Consider the following 24,182-nt stretch of genomic DNA (forward strand, 5'->3'; position numbering starts at 1 on the left):
AGTGGAGATGTGACTGAATGACTGAAGTGCAGACTTTCACCTTTCATTCAAGGGGATTGTAATAAATATTCCATTACCTGTTTAGGAATGACATTCAAAGGCTCTAAAATAATTGGACGATAAGTAAGAAGCAGATTCATGGCCAGGTAAGGCCTTGTTCCTCATTGCTGCATGACAAATAAAGCAGATATATGAGCTGGAAATGAACTAACCAGCCAGGAACACGCAAATATCCAATCAGCCAATCACGTGGCAGCAGCTCGGTGCATTTGGGCATGTGGACACAGCCAAGACAACCTGCTGAAGTTCAAACCAAGCATCAGATCAATAAAGAAAGGTGATTTAAGTGACTTTGAATGCGGCATGATTGTTAGCGTGAGTATTTCAGAAACTGCTCATGTGATGGGATTTTATCACATAACCATCTCTAGTGCTTACAGAAAATGATCCAAACAAGGGAAAATATCCAGTGGGCGGCAGTTATCTGGATGAAAATGTTATGTTTATGACAGACGTAACACACCATGTCACAAATGTCAGATCATCTCAAGCTGGTTTCTTGAACATGACAATGAGTTCACTCTACCCAGTGACCTCCACATGCACCAGACCTCAGTCCATTAGAGCAACTCTGGTATGTGGTGGAACAGGAGATTCACATCACAGCAGCCTAGAAAGCTGCAGCTGCTGTGATGCTATCTTGTCAATAAGGGCTAAAGTCTCTGAAGCATGTTTCCAGCAAGTTGTTGAATCTAAACCATGAAAAAGCAAGTATTAGCAAATTACTGGCAAGTTGTACTTAATAAAATGTCCAGTGAGTGTATATTTAGATTGATGTTTGTGTAACTTGTCCAGACAGTCAAACAGTTATACAAGAGTGTAGTTAAAGGTCCTTAGATCTTCTTTTAACTTGTCACCATAAGCGTAAGTTTCTACCTTGTAATAGGAATATTCTTTCTGGGTCAAAATGATGTGATAGTATTCATAAGGAATATGTTTGACATGTTTTTGGCAGATTGCAGGCCAACGAGTCATTTTTTGGCAGAGGCAGTGCAATGCCTCAGGAAATGTTCTGCTGGGAATTTGAGTCCTGCCAACAAAGTGAATGTTATTTTGACACTTTCCACCTACCTAAGCAGTGTTTAGGGTCATGTTCATCCACAATCATCATGGAAACAGTATTCCCCGATGGCTGTGGTCCAGAGGTGTGGACTCGAGTCACATGACTTGGACTCGAGTCAGACTCGAGTCATTAATTTTACGACTTTAGACTTGACTTGAAAAAATGTTCTAAGACTTGTGACTTGACTCGGACTTTTACACCAGTGACTTGAGACTAGACTCTGACTTGCCTGACATTACTTGAGACTTGACTTGAGACTAGAGGATAAAGACTTGAGACTTACTTGAGACTTGCAAAACAATGACTTGGTCCCACCTCTGCTGTGGTCTCTTTCAGCATTGTAACTGCTACAAAGCAAAAAATGGTTCAGGAATGGCTCGAGAAGCACAGCAACAAGTTTGAGGTGTTGACTCGACTTCCAAATTTCCCAGATCTCGATCCAATCAGGTACGTGTGGGACGTGCTGGACAAAAAAGTCCGATCCATGGACTGAACAGTTGGTAGCAACATGGGGACCAACACAATATTAAGCAGGTGATCATAATGTTACACCGGATCAATATATATATATACTAACAGCAGAGATTCTATAAATGTTCAATGATGTTTTTTTGACTGAATGATTAATTTATTCTTTATTCTTGTGCCTTTTTTCCTTACCTTCAGGTACTTTTAATAAGAAAATACTAAATCTCCAAACCATCAATTCACTGTAGTGTGTTTAAATTCAAGTAAATGTTCTTTAAACCCTCTGAATGGTTATCCTTATCCTTAAAGTAAAACAAATGAATCTCACTGAAATACAATCACAGAATAATAACTAACATAAGATGTACTTTACATTTTAAATTTAAAAAGTTCTTTTTTGTGTGAACTTAAAGTTTTAGCTTGGACTTTTTTCTTTGATACAGAATTAATTAAATGTTTTATTTGCTAACAGTTTTGCTTTTGCCTACAGGGTTTCTAAGTAGCGGTGCTGATGCATTCGGGAAAAAGAGGAAATCTCCTCTCCTTACACAAGTTTGTATCATTTCTTTACACTAACCTGTAATCTTATTGTTCACAAATGTAACATTTAAATTCTCATTAAAAACAACACTTTAAAAGTCACATCAGTAACTCCACTTTTGTTAAAATAATCATTCTATTTATTGAGATGATTTTCAACCTCATATCCATCCATCGGTTATAAAGCAGAAAAAACTAGAAACTCTCAGACAAAATGTTAAAGATTGAAAAAACAAAAACCCCCCCCAAAAAACCATTTTGGTTAATAAACGTACATTTATTCTGAAACAGACGTTTCCATTTTTTTAACTTGATAAATCAAACAGAGTTTATTACATCAAGAGCCAGCTCCACACCACAAATTATTTCCTTTCAAATCTTAAAATTTGTGCATCACTGCTACCTAAAAGGCATCAGACGTGAGAGCAAAAGAAAATCACAAATGAATGATTTTTTTAAAAACCCATTCCAAAGGTTTATCTCCTTCAAAATAAAACAACAAATTTCCAATACATTTAAAATAAAATAAACATGCTAATTAAAAACAGTCTGAATATAGAGAGGTGTACTACAAAGAGATAAACTGGTTAGTTGGGCATGGCGAGCTTTAAGTCAGAGCTTTCACTGTGATGAAGGTGGATCTCTTAAATGAACGTGAACCCTCAAAGTGCTTTTTACTACAAGCCTCATTCACTTCAAGCACACATATTCATACAGCGCTTTTATTCTAACACACACACACACACACACACACATACACACACACACACACACACACACACACACACACACACACACACCACACACACACCTACCTGCTCTACCTCAGTGACCACAGGCTCAGTTTAACCTGCTAGATCACCATGGTAACTAATGCTTAAGGCAACCTGGTCCTGTTCTATGGAAAGCAGGACTCTGCTTATGGAGTCAACGTCAGCTCTAAACCTTGCTGTTCTTACAGGGCTACATCGCCATGGTAATTTATGCTGCAGCTACACCAAAGCACATATGAAATCACCTGAAACAGTGCATCCATTCCCCGTGGAGCTCAGTGGTTTTAGTGACAGTATAAATAATAAGCATCAATCATTAAATGCAGATTTTTAGGAGAAACTTTATTTGTAGCTTTTTTTCCTCAGTTTCCTGGAGTTTTACAGCAGTTTTATTATTCTGTATTCAGTCTGAATTAAACGACAAAGCCTGTTGAATTAATGGAATATTTATATTTCATTTATATTTATTGTATCCCGATGATGGAGCATTACTGAGTCTGTTTTCTGTGTTTAACCTGTTCATATTTCTCTAAGATTACAGCTTTAGTTTCCTTCATATGATCAGCTGCTGTGCTGCCAGTTTTCAGACCGCGATCGGTGCTACAAACTGTCTGGTTTGATCATTCGAGAAGAAGCTCTCATCTGCTACTGTCACGTTAAAATTGAGGTTTTCTAGGCAAGGCTAAAAGCTTTCTGTGGCACTCATCTTTGGCTTCATTTTCTTTTAAAATATATCATTCATCTCTCAGTGACCTCTGATTGACGTAAATGGCATTCAATCATCTTGTGAAATAATGCGTCAAACACCACCTTTAATGTGAGCCCAGACCAGAAAGCTTCCATTAACAGAGAAAGTTGAGAAGCAGCAGTTATCTCTCACTGGGAGTTTAGGTTTTGTCAAGCCAGCTAAAGCGGAGAAAGCCCAGCTTTGTTGAGCTTGCTTCACAGTACACTCCTCTGATGTGGATCTGGGTGGAAAAAAGTCTGGAAGTCTTCATTTGTTTCGAGGAACTTTTTCTCCAAGAGGAACCTCCATCAGTTTCTGTGGGGAGAACAGAAATCAGCTACATGATCTCAACCAATTAAGAAAGAGTAATTATTTGTAAAGGTTTCTGTGGAGAGTGGCAGTGAACAGCAGAAGAAACATATGACTTGCTTTGACAGGCAGTTTCCTTAAATTCATTTCTGCTTTCTTTTTAAGGACAGATGCCGTGTGACTCCCCGTGATCACATATTTTTAGTAACTTTGTGTCCATGTTGGAGTTTGTTTTGAATTTTTAAGAGTCATATTTTTATTCCGGTGTTTTGTTTTTACTTGCTAAAGCGTATTGTACCTTTGAATTCTATTTTATCATGTTTTGGTTTTTTAAATATACTTTTTCCAAGATTTATTTTTTATATTTTTAGTGGCTCCTAATGTTTTTCACATTGTTAGTGTACTTAAAGATGATTGTAGTAATTTTTATTGGTTAATCAATGTTTTAAATACATAAAATAATGCTGGATGTTTTATTATTGTAGCTGATTTTAATTTTTCTTGGTCATCTGTAATTTTATTTTACTGTCAACGTTTTATAAATAAACTTGATTTTAGCCTCATTCACTCATATTCATTCATTTATTTATTTGATGTATTTTTTTTATATGAATTATAAGTTAAGTTTGATGGATTTTTTCTGGTTCTCTTATAAGCTATTTTCAAATCAGCTATGTTTATCTAGCATTGCATTACATATATACTTTATATTTAATTATATTTTCTCACACTGTATTTATACTATCTTTACTTTCCATCCAACCGGACTTGGCGGACACCGAGTCGTTCCCAAGCTAGCCAACAGAGATGATCTGTGCAGCTGGTCCTGGGTCCGGCCCTGGGGCGTCCTCCTGGTAGGGCATGCTCAAACCGAGCTCCTCATTCTGTCTCTATGGAGAGCCCTCATTCTTTCAGTCACTACCCAGAGATAATGACCGTAGGTTAGGGTAGAAATTTTTATTTTAATTATTTTTTTAAATCCCCTTTTTCTCTTTTCTTTTAGTTGTTATTGCATTTATTGACATTCTCAGAGTAATTATAGGTCATTTTTTGGTTTGGTCATCATTTCTTTATTTTCCCCTGAATTATCCAAAGTGCCCAGTCCTACTGAACTCTCTTTGTCTGTGTGCATGAATACATTCATCGGCGTCCCACCTTGAGCAGTCGAACTTGGTAAGCGTTGTCCTCCTCGCCCTCTCCTCGCTGTACGTCCACCTGGTACCTCTCACAGGCCCGAATCACCTCGTTGAGGTCGTAGATCAGAGCCGGGTCCAGAGAGTGAGCGTTTATCAGGCTCACCAGGTACTCCCTGTAGTGCTTACTGTGGGAACACACATGAATCTTAGAAGTTATCTTCATCAAAGGAGGCACAGATTCACCTGCAATATTTGATTTTGATTTTTAGGCGGTGTGTTGGAAACGACTTCACTCAGCTACAACCTGAACAATCCCAGTATTGACTCTGTGTTGGGTCTCGACCAACATGTGAGGAAACTATCTGACCACCACTTTACTCACAAGCTGCCGTTCAGCTGAGTCTGCTTGAGCAGGCAGTGCAGAGTGGCCCTTTTCTTTGGAAACTGCTGCCACAAATGTTGCCGTGACAGTGAACCTAAACAGTTCAAACTGGTGTGTCTTCTTGCCTGACCTGATTTACTCTCTGAATCACACACTCTGGGTTTTAAAAGGAAAAAGCTGATGTTAGCCAGTTCCTGGCAGCTCTGAGCAGATACCTGGTGTGGTGATGAATTCTTTTACGGCGTCTTTGTTCCTGAACTCGTCTCAGTTTACCGTCTTCTAATGAGATTACAGTAAATCAGTCGCTCCAGGCTTTAAATCTCATTTTGTTTCTCTTTAAACTTTGGTATGTATTGGAATTTGTAAAATGTTTCAGTGTTGGGGAGGACCTGCGTACGTAGTGGTTCATCTGAATAGGCTGAAGTGACTGAATAATGCAAGAAAAGAAATTCCAGCATCATCCTGTCTTTCCGGATCTGCTGGATTTCTTGAATGTGAACCCTGATAATCTCTCTGACAGAAGTTAAGACGTTTCTGCACCTGTGTGTATGATTTATCGCCGTCTCAAATGTCGCAGACTGTTTCCATAAAACAACATTAAAACTTCTTTTACGGTTGAACCTCAACTTGAACTAGAAGTTGAATTGGAAGCTTTTTAAGGACTTCATTGTTTAGCTCTATGTCATCACTCTTGGAGGGATGTTTCTGCTGCAGCAGGCAGCTGTTTTGAGCGGAAATTCTTTAAGATGTCACAACACACCACCAGCTGAACATAATGGAGCCACTGAAGAGTCACATATTTCTATCATGAGGTCAGACAGATCACAGTGGGAGCAAAAGCAAACATTACTAGCGTTTCTCCCACGTGCAAATTGCTGGTTTAAAAAGAAGATTCGACAGGAGTGGAAAAAAAACTAGCAACCAGAAAAAACCTCCAATTTGAACAAACTGGGACTTGAAGAGTGTCAGAGGTTACACGACGAGGGAGTCTTCAAGTTTTATTAAACTCTCAATGTGTGTCCCTGCTGGCTACAAACAAAGAAACGACATCTTATTCAGCCTCGGTTCCATTCATGCTAACATACTGCAGTGCTAAACGAAAAACTATAAACCAGCACACAAGTGCAAATCACAGCATAAACATTCATCCTTACAAACAGCAAACTGGGCATGAAGGGAAATAAGAGCCGCTGCCTTTGTGCTGGAGTTAGAAAAAATACACCCGATTCAATGTGATGCTTATCTCTACACATGACAAAAAATATATATATAAATCTTTAGTGCTGATTGAACCTTTATGTTTATGCTGGCCCTCAGTCTCGATCACTTCCCCCTGTGTCACAAATCACCTGTGATGCTACAAGCTTCAGGGTACGGACAAAGAAAAAATATACACTGCCTAGTAGAATAAAACCATACTCCATATATGTACAGTATACAATTATGTGTAATCAGCAGTGCTATAACATGCACATGTGACACAAGACTGAGAGCACATGCTTCTATTTGATGGGAAGCTTCACCGTCACCACTGACAGGCTTTGACTCTTTGAACACAACAGGTCAAAGCAGGACAGTATACAGGTTTTGATGAGCTGTGGAAATCACATGAGAACCGCAACCACAACAATGACAAAACATCTTCACGTGTAGAAACAACAGCAGCGCGTACAAACATATTGAGAAAGGCTAATTCCTGTTTCAACACATTCGATTAAGAGCGCTGTGAGTGGCGTTCTAATTTGAAACTTCCATCGAAGCAATTAAGATGCATGAAAAACTGTAAAAGGAAGCGGACGTGGCAACACAGATTCACTCACTCGCAGAGTCCAGCTTGTCCCGGCTGTGTTTTGATGCCACACGGTGAATCCACCTGCTGACCGCCTTCATCCTTCTGCTCCATCACACCACATTCATCTGCACCAAAAACACAAAGTCAATTAAAATGTATATAAAAACCACAAAACAACAACAACAACAAAAAGTCAGTGAATTCATGCCAGAGCTCATTTATTAAATACCACCTGCATTCCTACGCATGGACACTAGAACTAACAGCCCCTTAACAACATCACTGTCATATTACATCATTCCTAAACATCAGCTGTAACCTTTTTTGTATCCATTTAAATATTTCTTATGTCTAAACTCCTTATTTACTGAATATGAGCATCATTATCATCATTACTATGAGGGTGATGAAACACCATATGGACCAAAGTATTGAGCCACAGGTGTGTAAAATCGAACACTTCACCATGTAGTCTGCCTTTACAAACGCTTAGGAAGGAACGGCTCACTCTGAGGAGCTTGAGTGTGGTAATGCAACAGGATGCCACCACAGCAGCAAGTCGGTTTGTGAAATGTCTTCCCTCTGAAATATTACACAATCAGATTGAAGAGGAAGCATTTAGGCACCTCAGCGACTCGGCCTGGTGTCGGGCCTGACCGTTAAAGAGCGGATTACACCAAGTGCTGAGGCATAGCTGCCGAGCTGCAAACCTCCCCCGCCATTAACAGCAGCACAAACGCTGTGCACCAGCAGCTTCATAACAGCTCCTGTTTGGTGTATAGCAGGCCCAGTACTTTTATCCATGTAGCGCAGTATTTATTTACAGAGCTCAATTTTCAGATATTATCATAAACAAATACACTGCTATCGATTTTCAAAGATCTAAGAAACAGACACCCTCTCTACTTTTAAGACTAGACTCTTTTCTTTATGATAAAGCTTATAATAAGGGCTGAATCAGGTGACCCTGAACCGTCCCTTAGTGCATTGTGGGAAGTCCCTCGCACCCTGAGCCTATAAACAGCCTGATGCTATTGCAGCATGTCACTCAGTTTCTTTTCTCGGTTGTTTCTCTATGGTTGCAGCAGATGGCTGCCCTGCACTGTCTTCCTGTTTAAAGAATATTCTTCCTCCCCGCTGTCACTAAATGCTGCTCAAAGAGGATCTTACGATTGTTCTGATTGACTCTCTAATATCGTAAAGTCTATGGTAAAATATAAAACACTCCCTCACAACTATTGTTGTGAACTGGATATGCATGAATAAAGGTGAATGCATTTATTTTTCTTTTATTGCCAAAGTTTGTTTTTGTTTTGCACAAATGAGAAATGAAATGCTCAGCATCCGACTTCGCTTCTCTAAACATCCTGAAAAGCAAATTAATTTTCAGAAGTAGTTCAGTCATGCCAGGATTCCCATTAACACAAAAAAGTGTTTTACCGGTCTGAGCTCCATTAGAGGGATCCGTGTTGAACTCCACACCGCTCCTCTAAGGGCAGAAAAACAAATCAATAAACACGCTGTTTACATTTAGATCGGGGACGAGCTCATCAGATTTAAACAAACCCTCACATACCATCCACCTCTTACTTATGATTATAATAGAGCCACAAAGAGACGAGTTATTAGTGAGGATAAATCACAAAATGTGAAAACTTGTGTTGTTATTTGTCAAAAGGCCAAATCCCTGGTGACTCAAAGGGGAGGGGACACACCAAGCACAAACAAAGTTCTATTTACAACAGGACATAGGCTCTATTTACTATATCTGGCACAGTGGACTGTATGAACACAAGGACATTTTGTTTTATCCTTTACAATCAAATCATTTTTCCCTGTTTTTTCACTGCCAGTCAGTTTATCCTCCAGATGACCTTAAATATCTTCATTCCAACTCTACAAAACACAGCTGATATTACATTATTTTGTCAAAGTGCATTATATTAGAAATACATTTAGAAAATTGGATAATGTGGTTTACATTGACAGAGTACACAGAGCTGCTCAAACAATTAATAATAATTAAGCTGTAAAGGTGTAAGCTGGTTTGCGGGGAGAGCACACTAAAAAGAAAATGGACCTCTTTGAAGCCAGAAAACTATCTGTGGTTCTGTGGGACCGACACAAAGTCACAATAACACAAACGTAACTATTCCAAAACCTCTTTCTCCTGATCATCGCGAGAGCCCAAGACGAAGCATTTCCTCACCGGTCCTTTTGTTTATTCACTTCTTCTCCTCATGATTTCTTTGATAACATTCATCATCTATTAACAGCTTTACTTTCAGCATCTGTATGAAAGACGCTGCTCGACTTTACTTAAATCCCACTGGTAGTGAGGTATGAGCTGGAGTCAGGGTAAAAAAAAAAAAACGAGAAATGTTTAAATCTTGTTGTGGGAGACATTTTTTGTGTTGTTGCCTTATGTGTGCTACTAAGGGTCACTTTATAGTATGGTGTGTTTATGGGACTGTATTTAAGGTAGACACATGTAATTAGCGCCCGGTGTTATTGGTCGGAAGAAGCAAACAGATTGTGACCGCTGCGCTGTTGTGATGAATGACGTTGATAAAGAGACTGTGGAACAACAAATACAAGTGATGGCAGTGCAATAATATGTTAAACAGACAGGATGAGTACGGCTGGAGTTATTAGATTGTGACAAGTTTCATTCATAACAGTGGCGTCGTGTCACCCCTGCCAACGAACACCTCAGTGGCTTTTATATTCCAGTTCGAATATCAACGTTTTTTCTGGTTAATCTGCCCTGGATCACCTGCAGGTCATTTAATATGCTGCTGCTAGGCTCACTACTGGGTCTCACACCAGATCCACCACTCGCCGGCTTCCTGTTCCAGTGCAGCTTTAAAAAAGTGAAATTGAGCTCTTTTAAAATATTCACCTGAGGTCAGCTGACCCAGAGGCCTCCTAAAGGTCAGCTAAATCACATGTTTTGTGGCAGTTTCTGCTTTTCTGCAGTTCATACTCTGCATTTTGATTCTGTTTCCCTTACTATAAGTTTCTGCAATGCATTTCAATTCTTTAAACTCTGCATTGTCTCAGATTATTTCCTGTAAGGCGCTCTGTGATTCCTGTCAGTATGAACAAACATTTCTCGCTCGCTGTCTGCTTCAGCTCATGGCCAACTGCCATCTGCTTCAGGTAACACAGGAACTGAACCATCCCTCATGGAAAGCAACAGTTTAAAATAAAAACAATTTACTGGGTGAACAGCAGAAGAAAACACATGTGTGGTTTGTGGTTTTTAGCTCAGCTGTGAGAGGACAGGTGGAGCAGGATATTTTAGAGAGTGGAGCCAGGTGGATTCAGCGGCACAGCTGTCAGCTGATATGTAATCCACGTAGGTCGGCTGCAGCTTCCTGTACAACAATCAGCAATGCAAATAATGCAAACAATGCAAAGAAACATACATACGTGACCGTCTCACCTGTAGAAGCGCCTGTAGTCTGGGAGGCTCCCAGTCTCTAAGATAGAAGAGGCAGTCTCGAGGGTGATGAGCGTGCAAGCAATTGAGAGAGCAGTCAGGCTTACATTTAGTCTGCAAAAAAAGGAGCAGCAGGTTTTAGTCAGGTTAAAGAAAATGTTACACTTTTAACTAAAAATTGCAACACTTTAAGATGTGTAATATTTGTCTAAATATATCAGTCTTAAACCAAATTGTATGAATTTTCCAGACATTAGAAGATGAAGAATGAACCAGAGGATGTGTCCTGAAACAAATGAGACTGCAACCTGCAGCTTGTCTCATACAAAGCACATCCTCCCAACAGGCTCAGCCCTCTTTCTAGAGCTGTGATATTATGGAGAATTGGAGCTCAAGCCTACATGCCACTGATATGACAAAGAAAAAGGGGGTTGTCTACCATACAAACATTCATCCTATAATTCACCCTCACCTTGTGGTAGGGGTTGTTGCAGCCACTGCAGAACTGGTACCTGCACTGCGAGCAGCTGAAGTGCATGCAGCCGCCCTTCGTCAGAGCGTACTGGAACCTGCAGTGAGGACATGCTGCGGGAAGATGAGATAAGAGCGAAAACAGGAACAATTGGCACAGATGAAAGCACACATTCAAACTGTGTGTCTGTGTGTGGTGAGGGAAGCTGACTGATGTACAAACAGAGGAGCCAAACATGGAAATGAAACTTATGGTTGTGGTTTTAGGTCGAGTCTCTGGCAAGCCTTACTAATTCCGTTGTCTCTCAGATAGCCAGCCAGTCCCTGTCTCTGGTATTCCGGGTCATTCTCCCTCTTCCACAGTTGGAACTGCTCGCAGGACACATCCTGGTGCTGAGGTTCCCACTGTGACCAGAGAAGGGGTTAATGATTTGAGTGCTTCCTGTACTGAAGGGCTGGCAAAGTTTCAAGGTTCCATGTGGAAACTTCTGAGACCTCTTCCTTATTTTTAATCAAATGTAAGATAAGAGACAGCTCCCATGCACAACGGAAAATATTTCAGATTATACTCACAGGTTTCTTGCACTGAGCACAAAAACTCTTGTGGCAAGACAGGCATGTGACCTTCAGTTGGTCTCCCTCGTTGATAAACCCAGACGTGCACTGAGAAAGACAGGAAAGAGAAATTCAATATAGATAAAAATCCCTATTAGAAAAGGCTAAAAGATCCCTGCTTGGTTTTAAATAATCAGTAAATACACGGCTGCAGAAAATGAAGGGAAAACGGCCATTAGCAGCCCGTTCTGCTCACTGATGAGAGCATGTTCACACTGAGCACATGTGACAGGCGTCAAAGAGACAGTGTAACAAACCTGCCTGAAAAAAATAAGTAAATAAAAAAATCATCCAGCGTGCCCGGTCTGGCAGTGGCTCTGTGATTTTCTCTCCCACAATTTACAGAAATCTGAGCTGATGTGATTTTTTTTATTGATTTACTCTTAACAGGATAAGATTTCGATTTCTTTCCCCGCCAATACACCTGATGTCAGTCCATTACTAGGCCGCTGATTTGAGTGGACTCAGGAGGCTCTTTGACTTTCTAAATGAAGTCATATGTGGTGTTTTATCCATTTCAATAATGTGCTCATCCAGAAAACAGAATACAGCTGTACCAGGACTGGCTGCGTTTTTTTTAACTTGTATCATAAAACTAAACTAAAGTGCCTACAAAGGCTGAAATAACACAAAGCGTTTGTGGATGTTCAACTTTTCCTCCACACTTCATGTAAGTTAACAGGCCAATGATTATTTTCTAAAACAACAACAAAAAAACCCAACTGTAATCTACAGCACTAACATCCAAAGTTCCTAATTCCTTATTCTTTTAATGTTTTCAAGAAAATTAGTTTGTTTCTTTACTCAATCTAACTCCATATATGAATTTCAAACAACTGCTACAACTACAGGATAAAACTAGATTATTTTGACTCTGAGGTGCGTTCAAGGATTGTCTGTCCTTGTCTGGTTACACTGTCAATAAAATCCAGGCTTCAAAGACGGAGCTTAAAATAACCCAAATTATGTGTTGTATGAAAACTATGTTATGCAAATTACAGGGTGGAAATCTGATTGTTAAACGACAGGGACGAACAAGCAGACTGCGTTACGGTGAACTCACATGACAGCACCACATGAACTTGGGGTCTTTCATGAGAGCGTGCTCGGTCAGCTTTTTGTGGAACAAGTCGTACACCTCAGGCTCCAGGCAGTCCCTCAGCTGGAAAACAAAACACGACACGAGGCGTCGCCGCGTCGTTATTATAAGACGAAAAAAAGGTGCAGGTTATCTTCACACCCATCTGTAATCTGATGTGTTTTGATACTAGTTTAATGTAATTTTGTGCACTTTAAAAAAAAACATCTTCCCCCCTCTGACCACTTCACCCTGTTTAAAAATGACTATGTTGAGATAAATGCAATTATCATGCATGATTACAATCCACAGCATCTTCTAAGAATATCTTAAAGAGCTAAAAATCTGTTTACAGATCAAATTCTGTCTTAATAGCTGAAACAAAGCTCCATTCTCCCATCAACCCACAAATAACCCCAGTTTCATAATTTCTTCATAAGTACTTGTGATCACATGGAGAATCAGATGCAAACTGAAATCTTGGCCCTTGTATCTGCAGACAACACTAAAAGCCCCTGAAGTGTTCCCCACAGCCTTGCATACAGTCAGGAAAAGATGTTCAAGCTGCAGTTCGTGAGTAAATAATTATAGTACGCTTAATCTGTTTATACAGCTGTTTATATTGCACATCTGTTTAGGCTTTGGGAAATATGATTGAGATTTTGTCTGTAGTTATTTCTCACATGTAGCAGGAGACAATTCACATCAGGCATGTTGTCGTCTGTGGAAATACTCTGAGGTTTAGGCAAAGGCAGCTGGAGCTGAGAGAGGCAGGACACCCACTTTACTACTAATTCAAGCGGCCATTATCCCCTGTGCTTCTCTCACATCAACACAAAAGGACACGGCACAGACTTTGTAGCAGAGAGAGTGCAGGTCAAAGTGTTTATTATGTGATATGATGCACATGCACCTCCAACAGGAAATATCTAGAAGAGTTCAGGGCTCAGTGAACGTGTGACAACAGCTTTTCACAGGCGTGGGGAGGGAATTTGAATCCGGACTGCTGCACTAGTGCCATGTGGCACGTGGTCTCTTGCTCATCCACTGAGCTAAAGTGTTGCTCAGAAATGCCTTTTATTTCTTTAAATATGCTCTGTGTCATGTATTTGTAACAAAAATAAATGACCTGTTTAAAGATGCATCTGCTGTCTCTTGTTAAAAATCCTATTTAGGACTCTTCACGTTAACGTTTCCGGCACATTTCCTCTGAGTTCACCTGTATATCCAGCGTGGAGAAGTAGCTGTCCAGCTTCTCTGGGTCGTTGATGTCGGGTTCGCAGCAGCTGGGACACACCATGTCTCGGATGTGTTTGTCTCTCACGGCGATGGTAAAGTGGGCCTTGAAGCATTCGAGGCACACCGAGCACTGACAGGACGTTAGAGACTGCATCTGGAGTACCAAGGGGAAAAGAAAGAGACTTTAAGAGCTGTGCATTAAACATAACTGGTTGCTGCGGAAACAGATCGCTCTCCCCGATGACCCACCTTGCTGCGGGGGAAGATGCTCAGACAGATGGGGCACTCGTTGTTGAGGAGACGCCTGATAAAATCTCTGTCATGTGACTCCTTCACGGCTTGCACCACATCCTCCAGGGAGTAGCTGACACCCGGCTCTTGGAGCAGCGACAGGACGAGCTCGCAGCGCCCCCAGCTGGGCAGGTCATACAATGCCAGCAGCCGCCTGCACGTCCTCTGAAGGGAGCAAGCCAGGTCAGCACAGAGGTTTATGTTAAAATGAAAAAGATACACGTCAAAACAAAAATCTCTTTCTAGTCAAACCTGTTTGTCTGGGTGTGCGGGATCAATCGGCGGCTCGGGCTGGGCTGTCCAGATTCGCTGGTGGAAAGCTTCCAGCAGGGGGCGCTGAAGCAGAGACAAAGCCCCCTGCATCTCACCTCCACTCTGCCGCAGGGCCTCCTCGCATTGGGCCACATCTTGGAAGCCCAGAGAGTGAAGCTCCTTCATCTTCACCCAGCGGGAACAACAAAAACAAAACAATGAAACAAAGGAATCACTTTAAATGGCTGCAGTGAACATAAAAGACTCACATCAAGAGTCTTTACACTGCTGATAAACAATATTAAAAACAGGCGTTTGCTCTTAAATCAAAAGAAACAATTTTCTGTCGTAATTCACAAAATATTTGCAGTATGAAGGTTAAAAATAAAAAGAGTCGTTTCTGAGATAGAAGGAAGAAAAGTTCATACTTTCTTTTAACAATAAATATGTATTTAAAACTTTAATGTGCTTTTAATTGTCCCACCTTTTCTTTGCGGTCTCTCAGCAGCTCTCTCACGGCTTTGTCGGTTTCTCCTCCTGTTTTCAGCCACGCCAGCTTGGCCTCAGCTCTGGACAGCTTCATGCTGTCACCTATGGAGGTCGGACCGCTCTTCTCGGACTCGCCTCCGTCTCTCTCCAGCACGGGCTGCGTCCCGACACGCCCCATTTTGTAGTTCAGTTGGACTGAGGCGGCCATGGCGCAGATTTCATCCAGCAGGTGAGGCAGCTCTGAGGTCAGCCAGTCACAGGGGTTAACGTTGCTGCCACCGCACGCGCCCAGAGCGGCGTACACCTCCTCTGGGCTAATGCCTCGCTTTTCTGCTTCCTGTGAATGAGAAACATAATGCATCCTCTCTTTTCCAGTGTTTCAATTCTATAATATTGTAATTTATTTTGAAAAATGTCATTTAAATGTTTTGAGGTGAGTCTGTGTGAAACGTTTGCCATACTCTGATGTGACGGACAAGAGCGAGCCCGTCTTCTTTCATCGTCTTCTGCCTCTTCAGCTCCAGGTTGACTCGGGGCTTCGGCTGTGGCCGGTCCTTAGGTCCGCACGGCGTCTGCTGGAGAGACTGGGGCAGAGAAAGTCCACCAGAATCTTTAGGGGACATGTTGCACATCTCACACACTGTGGAGGCCTTGGTGTTAGCGAAGGTGCAGAATTGGCAGGTCCACTGCTAGAAGAAGAAAGAAAAGCATGTAAAGCAAACACTAACAAAAACTGATGACTTCAAAGGCTTTGCTGGGACACCTCCATCCTCACTTAAACTAACCTGAGTGTAATCCAAGTGAGAATGGCATTCGTGCTTTAAGTTATGTCTGACATTATGGTAATATTTTCATGTGTAGCTTAAACTTGACTTTAATGCTATAAAAAAAAGGATTAAGTCCTCCTACTATCTGTGGACAAGGTCTAGATATCTGATTGGTAGGTGGTGATTCAGGACGTCATAATGATCCTGACCATGATGATGATGACAATATGGATCCTGGTCTATTGACTAATACAAGAAAAACTGACTATATCTAGAGATAGGTACAGCTGTTAAGCTTAAGGAACAGCAGGTGTAAGACAGAGGCTACCATGTAAAACAGCGGTCCCCAGACCGGTTTAATGTCAGACAATATTTACGCCCAAGACAAAAACTGTGGTATTTTGTAAATATAATAATAAATGAGAATTCACTGTGTAATTGTGTAACTTTATTAGCAGCGTCCTCCTAAAATGCGCCAACAACATCCTCCTCTCTGGTCGCTATGGTAATATGTAAATATTTCTTTCAAAACAAGACGCACAACTACAACACGGGAAAAGACCCGGGGAAAGTGAGTTAACGATAAAAACCCTGAAACACAAATTTCACACCCGGGCCCAAACAACTCAAGTAACTGGTACCGGTCTGTGGGCCGGGGTTGGGGATCGCTGATGTAGAATGTCTTACAAACAAGGTCAAACCTAAATATATTGTACATACGATGAAACAACAACATGAGTTAGCCAAAAACATCTCAGAAACATCTAATCAGCAGAATAATTTAACAGCAAATTAATGTTTTTCATTAATCGGTCTTCTTATGAATTCTCTACTTCACTGAAAACCCAACAACAAGTGACTGTAGATAAATGTGTTCCCCGCAGAGCTAAGACTAACAGAAAAGGTTTTCATTCAGCAGGAATCTGTAGTCTCAGTCTGTGCCAACGCTCAGCACAGTAAAGACTGAGAAAATAAGAAACAGGTTAGTAGCGTTATCAGCAGCAGGAGACAAACCTTTGCGTCAGACAGAGATCTGAGGATGGACATGTCAGAGGAGACCGGAGGGCGAGTGGCCAGACGGGGGCGCTCACACACCTCGCAGAGGATGCTGCTGCCCTGATTCATCACAGTGCAGCTCTTACACTGCCACTCTGAGAGAACGAGCACCAACACAGTTCAGTTCAAATCAAATAGTTTTCAAACTTTAACATATTATGCAGAATATTTATGTAAAAACAAATGCTTCCTCCATAATAAGTTAAAGTTCGGTGCTTTTAATAAGTTAAAAGCATTTCTACTTTAACTCGAGGGCACAGGGCGTCTGAAAATTTAACTTAAGCCTTTAAGTCAACCTTAATGGCACCTTAAATAAAATTTAAGACAAAACTTCCTGAGGCTTGAACTATTCCTTTCACCACCAGGGGGCACCAGTTACCAGCTGCCCACTCATATTTAAGAGATTTCCTCTGATGTGACCTTGATGACCTCCCTAGTTTAAAAGAAAGGTGACCTTGACCCTTGGCACCCCCCTAGTGATACAACCTGGTATTACATGCAGTGCAGTGCATGAATTCTTTAACCACAAACGCATAGTGTTTGATGTTATTCTCTTGAAAGCTTTAGTTAATTTTGAAAGGTTTCAGCTCTTTTAAAATACAGAAATTTACTATAAATACCTTTAAAAAAATATTGCCTGAGTGTGTGGGCAAATAAGTCAAAAAATACTATGTTTATCTTAAGCTATATCTTAAGTTTCATTCATCCTCAAAACAGGGATTCCTGTCCTTAGTGGGAACTTCTAGGAATTGGTTTCAACCACAGAGAACAATAATAATAAATAACAATTTCCAACCATTTTTTCTTACACTTGGATCTTCCCCTTTTTCTAAAATAACAAAGAGGGTGGATAAGCAAATGAACTTTAAACTCTATAGGGCCTTTTATAAGCAAATGTGTTAATTCACAGACACCCTGTAACCTGCTGCGTGTGTAAACTTTTGCTCTTACCTGCATTCGGCGATGCAGGAAGTGACATGGTGCTTTCCAGAACAGTGGACACAGCTGTGGCGAGTCGAGGCCGTTCGCAGGTCGTGCAGAGAACGGCTCGCATCTCGTTCACTGTAGTGCAGTGAGAGCACTCCCACGGGGACAGAGACGGGCTGAAAAGCAGAGGAGAAGGACAACATTTTTTTTCAGCTCCTAACAAGAACACGTCTTCAGCTAATCTTCATTTCCTCCACAGCTGCAGATCCCCAGATGTGATAAAATACATTGTTAAGACATTTCAGGGATCTCTAGAGACCCGGGTGTTTGATTCTCAGCAAAAACTTTTGGAGTTTTGATCAAACAAAGTTGATCCTTTATTGTAACAAAGGAGATGGTGAACAAATCCAGCCTGTGTCCTTCCTGGCTTTGATCTGCTGCCAAATAAAGAGCTGAATGTGGGTTTCTCTTCTCACCTGGATGTTTTAGCAGGTGTAGTAATGGTCCTGTTGTGCCCTTTACGATCAGGGTGGGAGTGGTACAGCTTGTCGCACTTCAGACACAACCTCTGGAGGCATGTGGCGCAACGAGCATGGACAGCAGAAATTCCACAGATGGTGCAGGTGTCTGCAAGAAAAAGACGAAGAGTTAAAACAGTAAGCAAAAAAAAAAACAAGCAGAGCCGAGGTTTGACTTTTGTTTTGCAGATGTAGCTCGGCCTACTTTGTTTGGTTTGCTGTAATTTGTCCCTCTTGTGACTGGCTCTGTTGGGGTGTCGGTGGAAGAGGTCATCGCATGCGTCGCAGAAATGTGGATTGTCACATGACGAGCAAAACAGAGACGCGTCTCCGCCGCACAAACTGCACCCGCTCACTGCAGCAGAGCCTGGAGACAAACAGGAAACAGACCACATTTTTAAAACGTATCAGGTCGTTGCCATTTTTCACAAAATTTAAATACATCCTCAGATAAACAACACCACAAGATATTCCTTACATTTGACTCTAGAATACTTTGGCATACTGAAGAGTTCATGGTTTACTCAGTGTCTGCAAGATCCCAAAATCATCTCCTCTCCACCACTGTGTCATGAGGTGTTTGTGCTGATATGCTGAGTTTGGCCCACTCTGTCCAAAGGACATTGTTCCAGGAGTCCTGTGGTTTGTTTAGACGTGTTCAACTTTGCCATGTTCTTCTTAAAGAGAAGAGGCGTTCTCCTGGCAACCGTTCTAAATAAGCCATACTTGTTTTTGTTCTTAACGTAATGACGCAGTGTAATACGTGATATGGAAACTTTAGACCTGAAAGAGGGTGTACTTTTATTTTACCATAACTGCGCGTCTTCAAAAATGCTATACAAAGTTTATAAATTGCGTCGGAGCACAGCAAAGTTTCTAAAAAAGCTTCTTAACTCTGTGGCATCAAATGAAGAAGAAACTAATTTGGTTAAGAGTTAAGAAGAAAAACTGCTGGAATGAAAAAAGAAATAAAATAAAAACTCCCAGGCCATCAGGTGTGGCAGTAGCTGACCTGCTGATGGTTTTGGCACCAGAGCAGGTTTAGGAGGAAGAGGCAGGATCAGAGGTTTGTCCCCCTGCTGCTGCTGCTGCTGCTGCTGCTGCTTTTCCTCTACGGGAAGCTTAACCACAGAGTCAGTCACCATCTGAGCCTTAACAAAAATAAATAAATATCAGCATGACAAACAAAACGAACGAAGTCTGAAAAGGACAAATATTAAAAAACAGATTATCTTAATTCAGCCTGTTTTTATCTTTAATGAACTTGAATGAACTTTTCGGCCGACAGCCTTTTGAAACGTGTACACACCTTTGGGATGACGAATGGGATGATTTCTTTGAAGTGTTCTAGGTGAGGATGAGTGCCCTGAACAAACAAACATAAGAAAATGGAACATCAAAACTGCACGCACATGTTACCGATGATCAGATCTGCTTAGGAGTCGATACAAACCTTTACTATCATATCCACTTCCGTGCGTAGCGTCATGACCTCCAGCGTCACCGCTGCGACTTTTTCAGTATCCGGATCCTCGACTTCGTCGGGAAAGCTGAGGCCGTCGACCTGCTGGTTAGTGTAACCGTAGAGATAGAGGACTCTGCGGCCTCCCTGTGGACCAAAACCCACATTTCAATCCTAATCTTTTAAACAAAACTTAAAGGTTCTCAGTCAAAGTTTCTGCACAATCTTTGGACACAATGGAGTTTTTTCCTCACTTTGATGGCATCCACTGTAGTCCTGAAAACAGGATTGTTGTGCTTGACACTCCTCCAGTATCTGGGTCTGGTGGGAGAGGTCAGGTTACAGCCATACTTCTCCAGGATGCTCAAGGCTTTGATGAATCGATTCAAAGACTCCAGGACCTGGTGAGAAGAAAAATTAGTAGTGATGTTAATCAGTTTGCCTCCATTATTCCATCCAAATGAATTATTTGTGATGATTTAGTTAACAACAATGTTACAATGAATCACAGCTAGCAGATGAGGCTGGTATCAAATGCAGGTTAAAAAAGAGCTTTCATATCCTATCCTATTCATATCTCCTGTGAATTACTATGCAATACAATACAAGCATCCAGGATACTAATACTTGTTTCTGTTTCTCTATGTCATAGACATTGAAGTGATGCAGTTTTGCTGCTGAAGCTATGCTATATCCCATGATATCGATACTCAAACTTGATTACAGAAAAGAAAAATGCTCTAAACACTGACTTTATTTTAAGCTCCTGGGTGTGACATCATAGAGAGGGAAATCCCTATTCGGCCTTCTCAAAATCTTTTAAAGAGGGGTAACCAAACAGAAACAAGCTGACATAAATGGGGAGGGGCTAACAGCTCGTTTCAGACAGAGGATGAACTGTCAAGTCCCAGTGTAAAATGCATAAGGATTATTTTGAATAATGAATGATGCAAAGCTACTGTAGCAGTTTAAGATTGGAACAAATTTACTAACAGAAGCCACAGTGCTGAAGATAATTTTTCACTCCCCTGTGGATATCTTCATCTTTGTTTTCATCCAAAAAAAATCAAAGATAAGTGTCACAAAATCTTTTTTCCTTAATAAAAAAAACTGAGTAGACCTTTGGGGATCAAACAGACACAGAAATGTTACATCAAACTGCACTAAAGCGATCGTTTAAGAGAAAAGATTACCTCCTGTTTGTTACGACCTGCCGAGTTCTCCTTCAGCATAACCTCAGCTGAGACGTGGCGGTACTTCTCCGACAGAGGCAGCTCGATAGCGGCCATCGTCTGAACGTCGGCCTTCACTTCCTGAGCTGAACCCGAGGACGAAAGGAGAGACTGGGCTCTTCTCCTGGCCTCGTCCATCTGGACGGACGCAGGACTGCTGCTCATTGCTGTTAGAAAGAGAAGAGAACTTTTTAGAGATCGTTCCAGGGCTTCAAAATCGAGGATCAGCTGATTTATTTGGTTTGGAAAATCACTGCAAATTCACTGTTATTTTCGGTCTGTGAGACGGTTTTTGTAAAAGAAATAACTGATTAGAGGAAAACATAAAAGTCACATTAATGTGCGGCGAGACTTAGCAAAGACTGCCAGAGGAGATCAAAAAGCTGAACTCGCAGTGTAACCTCCAAATTTCAAAATACATTAAACCTCAAAATTCCGATAGCGTTTTGTTAAGATGACCAAGACACTCAGTTTATTATTAAATATGATCTGTAAACTACTGTAATAAAGCTTTGCAGGTGTGGCTGTCTGCAGGTGGAGAGCAGGTCCCCTGCTGGTTCCAGCCACGCCTCATTCCACGTTGTTATGCAGGGACCGTTTGAGGCCTCGGGCTGTTTTCTGTCTATCTTACCCTGCTTTCCTGCAGGGTTAAAGATGTCCAGCTTATTGGTGTGTCTACTATGTCAAAGTTCAGTCATGCAGTTTTTATAGATGATTTGTATTTACCAATAACAATCAGGATAAATAAAGATAATATATAAATCATTACCACAGCATCAATATAAGGACCCAAAAATGTCAGCAGATTACTGAAATTATACAAAAGCTCTACAAAGGTTCCCCACAGAAAACTAAATCAGGAATAAGAGTGGAAAGTTGTTTCTGCCAGTGAAAAAAAACAAAAACAAAAAAAACACTTGTAAGTCAAAAATTTGGGTTAGATATTGAAATTTTGAGATAGTAAGTATTAATCTTTATTATGGTGGCAAAACAAGACTCCATACCTGAGAGCCACAAAAACAGGTATTTACTCTAAAACATCTGTAGGAACGAGGTCAAGTACTTTTCTACATAACAAATTTTAAATTGACTCTCAAAAAATGATGCTATAAAAACACCTAAAAAGTTGAGCCCTCGTCTTCACTTGAAAAATGATTTTTGAGAAGTCTAATAACAGCAGGGACCTGAACTTTCTGACCTTTCCCATAACTCCTATTATGAAGGGCATCACTCCATAGTTTCTTTTTTATTTTATTTTTTTATGTGAGCTGGTCAAATAAAAGGAATTTGATGAAATGACCCAATACACAGAAGTCAAACACAATGGTTTCATAACAGTGATTACCTGAGTTACCACCTGGTTTTTAGACGTTCTTCAACTACATAGTATTAACGCCTGATCACAACTTTTCCACGTGTTCACAGATTAAATACTTAATATACTTTAACAAATACTTATCCTTAAATTTAAAAAAAAATAGCTACGTGCAAAAATTGCAACCTTGTTTATCCTTTTAAAAATCAATCCAAAAATGACCAATCCACACTGAAAAAGGACACGAGTGGCAGAGGAAGGATAACAACAGGAAGGATCAACATTCAGGTAAATCAAACAGTCATCGGTGACCTTTATAATTGATAATTTCACTTTTAATAAACCATGTGATCTGATGGGAAAGTCCAGGCTAATCATAGTTTCAGAGGTAAACAGTTCAGTATCACATCACAGTCGCCACTTTAAATCCGCTCCCTGCTACTTTCTGTACAGTAAAACATCAAATTAACTGGACCCGACGGTGGATTTTTTTGTCACTTTGACCGTCTTGAAGTCCCAACAATAACAATTCACAGCAGCTGAAAACGAAACTCTAAAAACAGAAACTTTAACACAGCTCCATAACTTAGCTTCATATCTGATCAGTTAACTTACCGCCTCAGCTGTTCTGGCCTTCTTTTAACGGTTATTTCTGTCGCCTCTTCTCCGAATAAAGTCTTTACATTTCCGCCAGTAAAGTCAGCATGTTTTAGATTTCAAGCCAGCGGTTAGACCCTCTTCTACAGTGAGCTCCTTCAGTCTGTCTGAAGCTAGCTTTATGCTTTAAACGCGGAACTCCTCCATACTTCCGGTCTGATTGTGATCTTTTCGAAATAAAAGCGGTATTCCAGTAACAGTAGTCATGAAAATGATGAACTTTACTATGTATGTATTTATTTATTAAGCTCCCAGTTGTATCATGCCTAAAATTTTTTTAAATATTTAATTAATTATGACCAGCGACCAAATTATTAAATAATTATTTAATTAATTTTGTAAATATTTCATATTATATTTACATTTTTGTTAGTTGTGACACATTTTACCAGCTTTTTGGACAAAAAAATGTGCCTGAGTCTGGTATTTTATTATCTGTACTATCTTTGAAAAATAATCATCAGTGATGCAAATTTGTATTTTTCATTAGTTATTGCATTAATTTTCGTTGTTTAAAACTACTAAATTATTTAAAACTACTAAATTAAGAAAACCTAACAAAAAAAACATCCCCTCCACTCTCGCTGGCCACTTAATTAGTGACACCAGCTCAGCTGCTTGTTAATACTAATATCAAATGAGCCAATCATAAGGCAGTAACTCGAACTGAGCATGAGAATAGTGTAAAAGGTGGTTTCAGTGACTATGTCATGGTTGATGTTGCCAGATAAGCTGGTTTAAGAAACTGCTGATCAACTGGGATTCCCCTACAAAATCCTCTCTAAGGTTTACAGAGAATGGTCTGGAAAACAGAAAACATCCCGTCAAAGGCAGTTCTCTGGGTGAAAATGTTGATGCCAGAGGTCAGTGAAGAATGGCCAGACTGCTTAAAGTTGCTAACAAGGCAACAGTAAATCAAATAACTTCTCATTAAAGTCAAGGCATGCAGACGATCATCTCTGAACGCACAGCACATCGAACCTTGAAGCAGATATGCCACAGATCTGAAGGCAAAAGAAGGTCTAACTTGGTACTACCAGTGAGTGCCACTTTATTAGGTACAGCCACATTTTTATTTAGGTTCATTTTAAGTGAGCAAGTAATTTCCCATTTATTTT

The 24,182-nt window shown here is 40.5% G+C and overlaps 1 protein-coding gene across 2 annotated transcripts; it reads right to left on the reverse strand.

The window, feature by feature from the left end:
• Nucleotides 1–3,696: 3,696 nt before the first annotated feature.
• On the reverse strand, nt 3,697–23,241 carry LOC102194727 (E3 ubiquitin-protein ligase RNF31). Of its 2 annotated transcripts, none has more exons than XM_005730400.1 (24): nt 23,023–23,241; nt 21,054–21,259; nt 20,115–20,261; nt 19,852–20,007; nt 19,708–19,764; nt 19,411–19,549; nt 18,604–18,765; nt 18,357–18,507; nt 17,905–18,056; nt 16,912–17,048; nt 15,592–15,816; nt 15,126–15,467; nt 14,642–14,827; nt 14,348–14,554; nt 14,079–14,252; nt 12,845–12,943; nt 11,740–11,829; nt 11,457–11,571; nt 11,168–11,280; nt 10,699–10,809; nt 8,691–8,739; nt 7,279–7,375; nt 5,096–5,261; nt 3,697–3,946 (listed from the first exon to the last, which is right to left on the reverse strand). In XM_005730400.1, the coding sequence occupies exons 2-24, from the start codon at nt 21,255–21,257 to the stop codon at nt 3,899–3,901; spliced, it is 3,327 nt and encodes a 1,108-aa protein (XP_005730457.1). In that variant the 5' UTR covers nt 21,258–21,259; nt 23,023–23,241; the 3' UTR covers nt 3,697–3,898. The 2 variants fall into 2 exon arrangements, with proteins under 2 accessions (XP_005730457.1, XP_005730456.1); XM_005730399.1 differs by having other exon boundaries at nt 15,592–15,819.
• Between the last annotated feature and the right edge of the window lie 941 nt (nt 23,242–24,182).

The sequence above is a fragment of the Pundamilia nyererei genome, unplaced genomic scaffold, assembly GCF_000239375.1.
Source record: "Pundamilia nyererei isolate P.nyererei 1_Seehausen unplaced genomic scaffold, PunNye1.0 scaffold00037, whole genome shotgun sequence".
NCBI classification, from domain to species: domain Eukaryota; kingdom Metazoa; phylum Chordata; class Actinopteri; order Cichliformes; family Cichlidae; genus Pundamilia; species Pundamilia nyererei.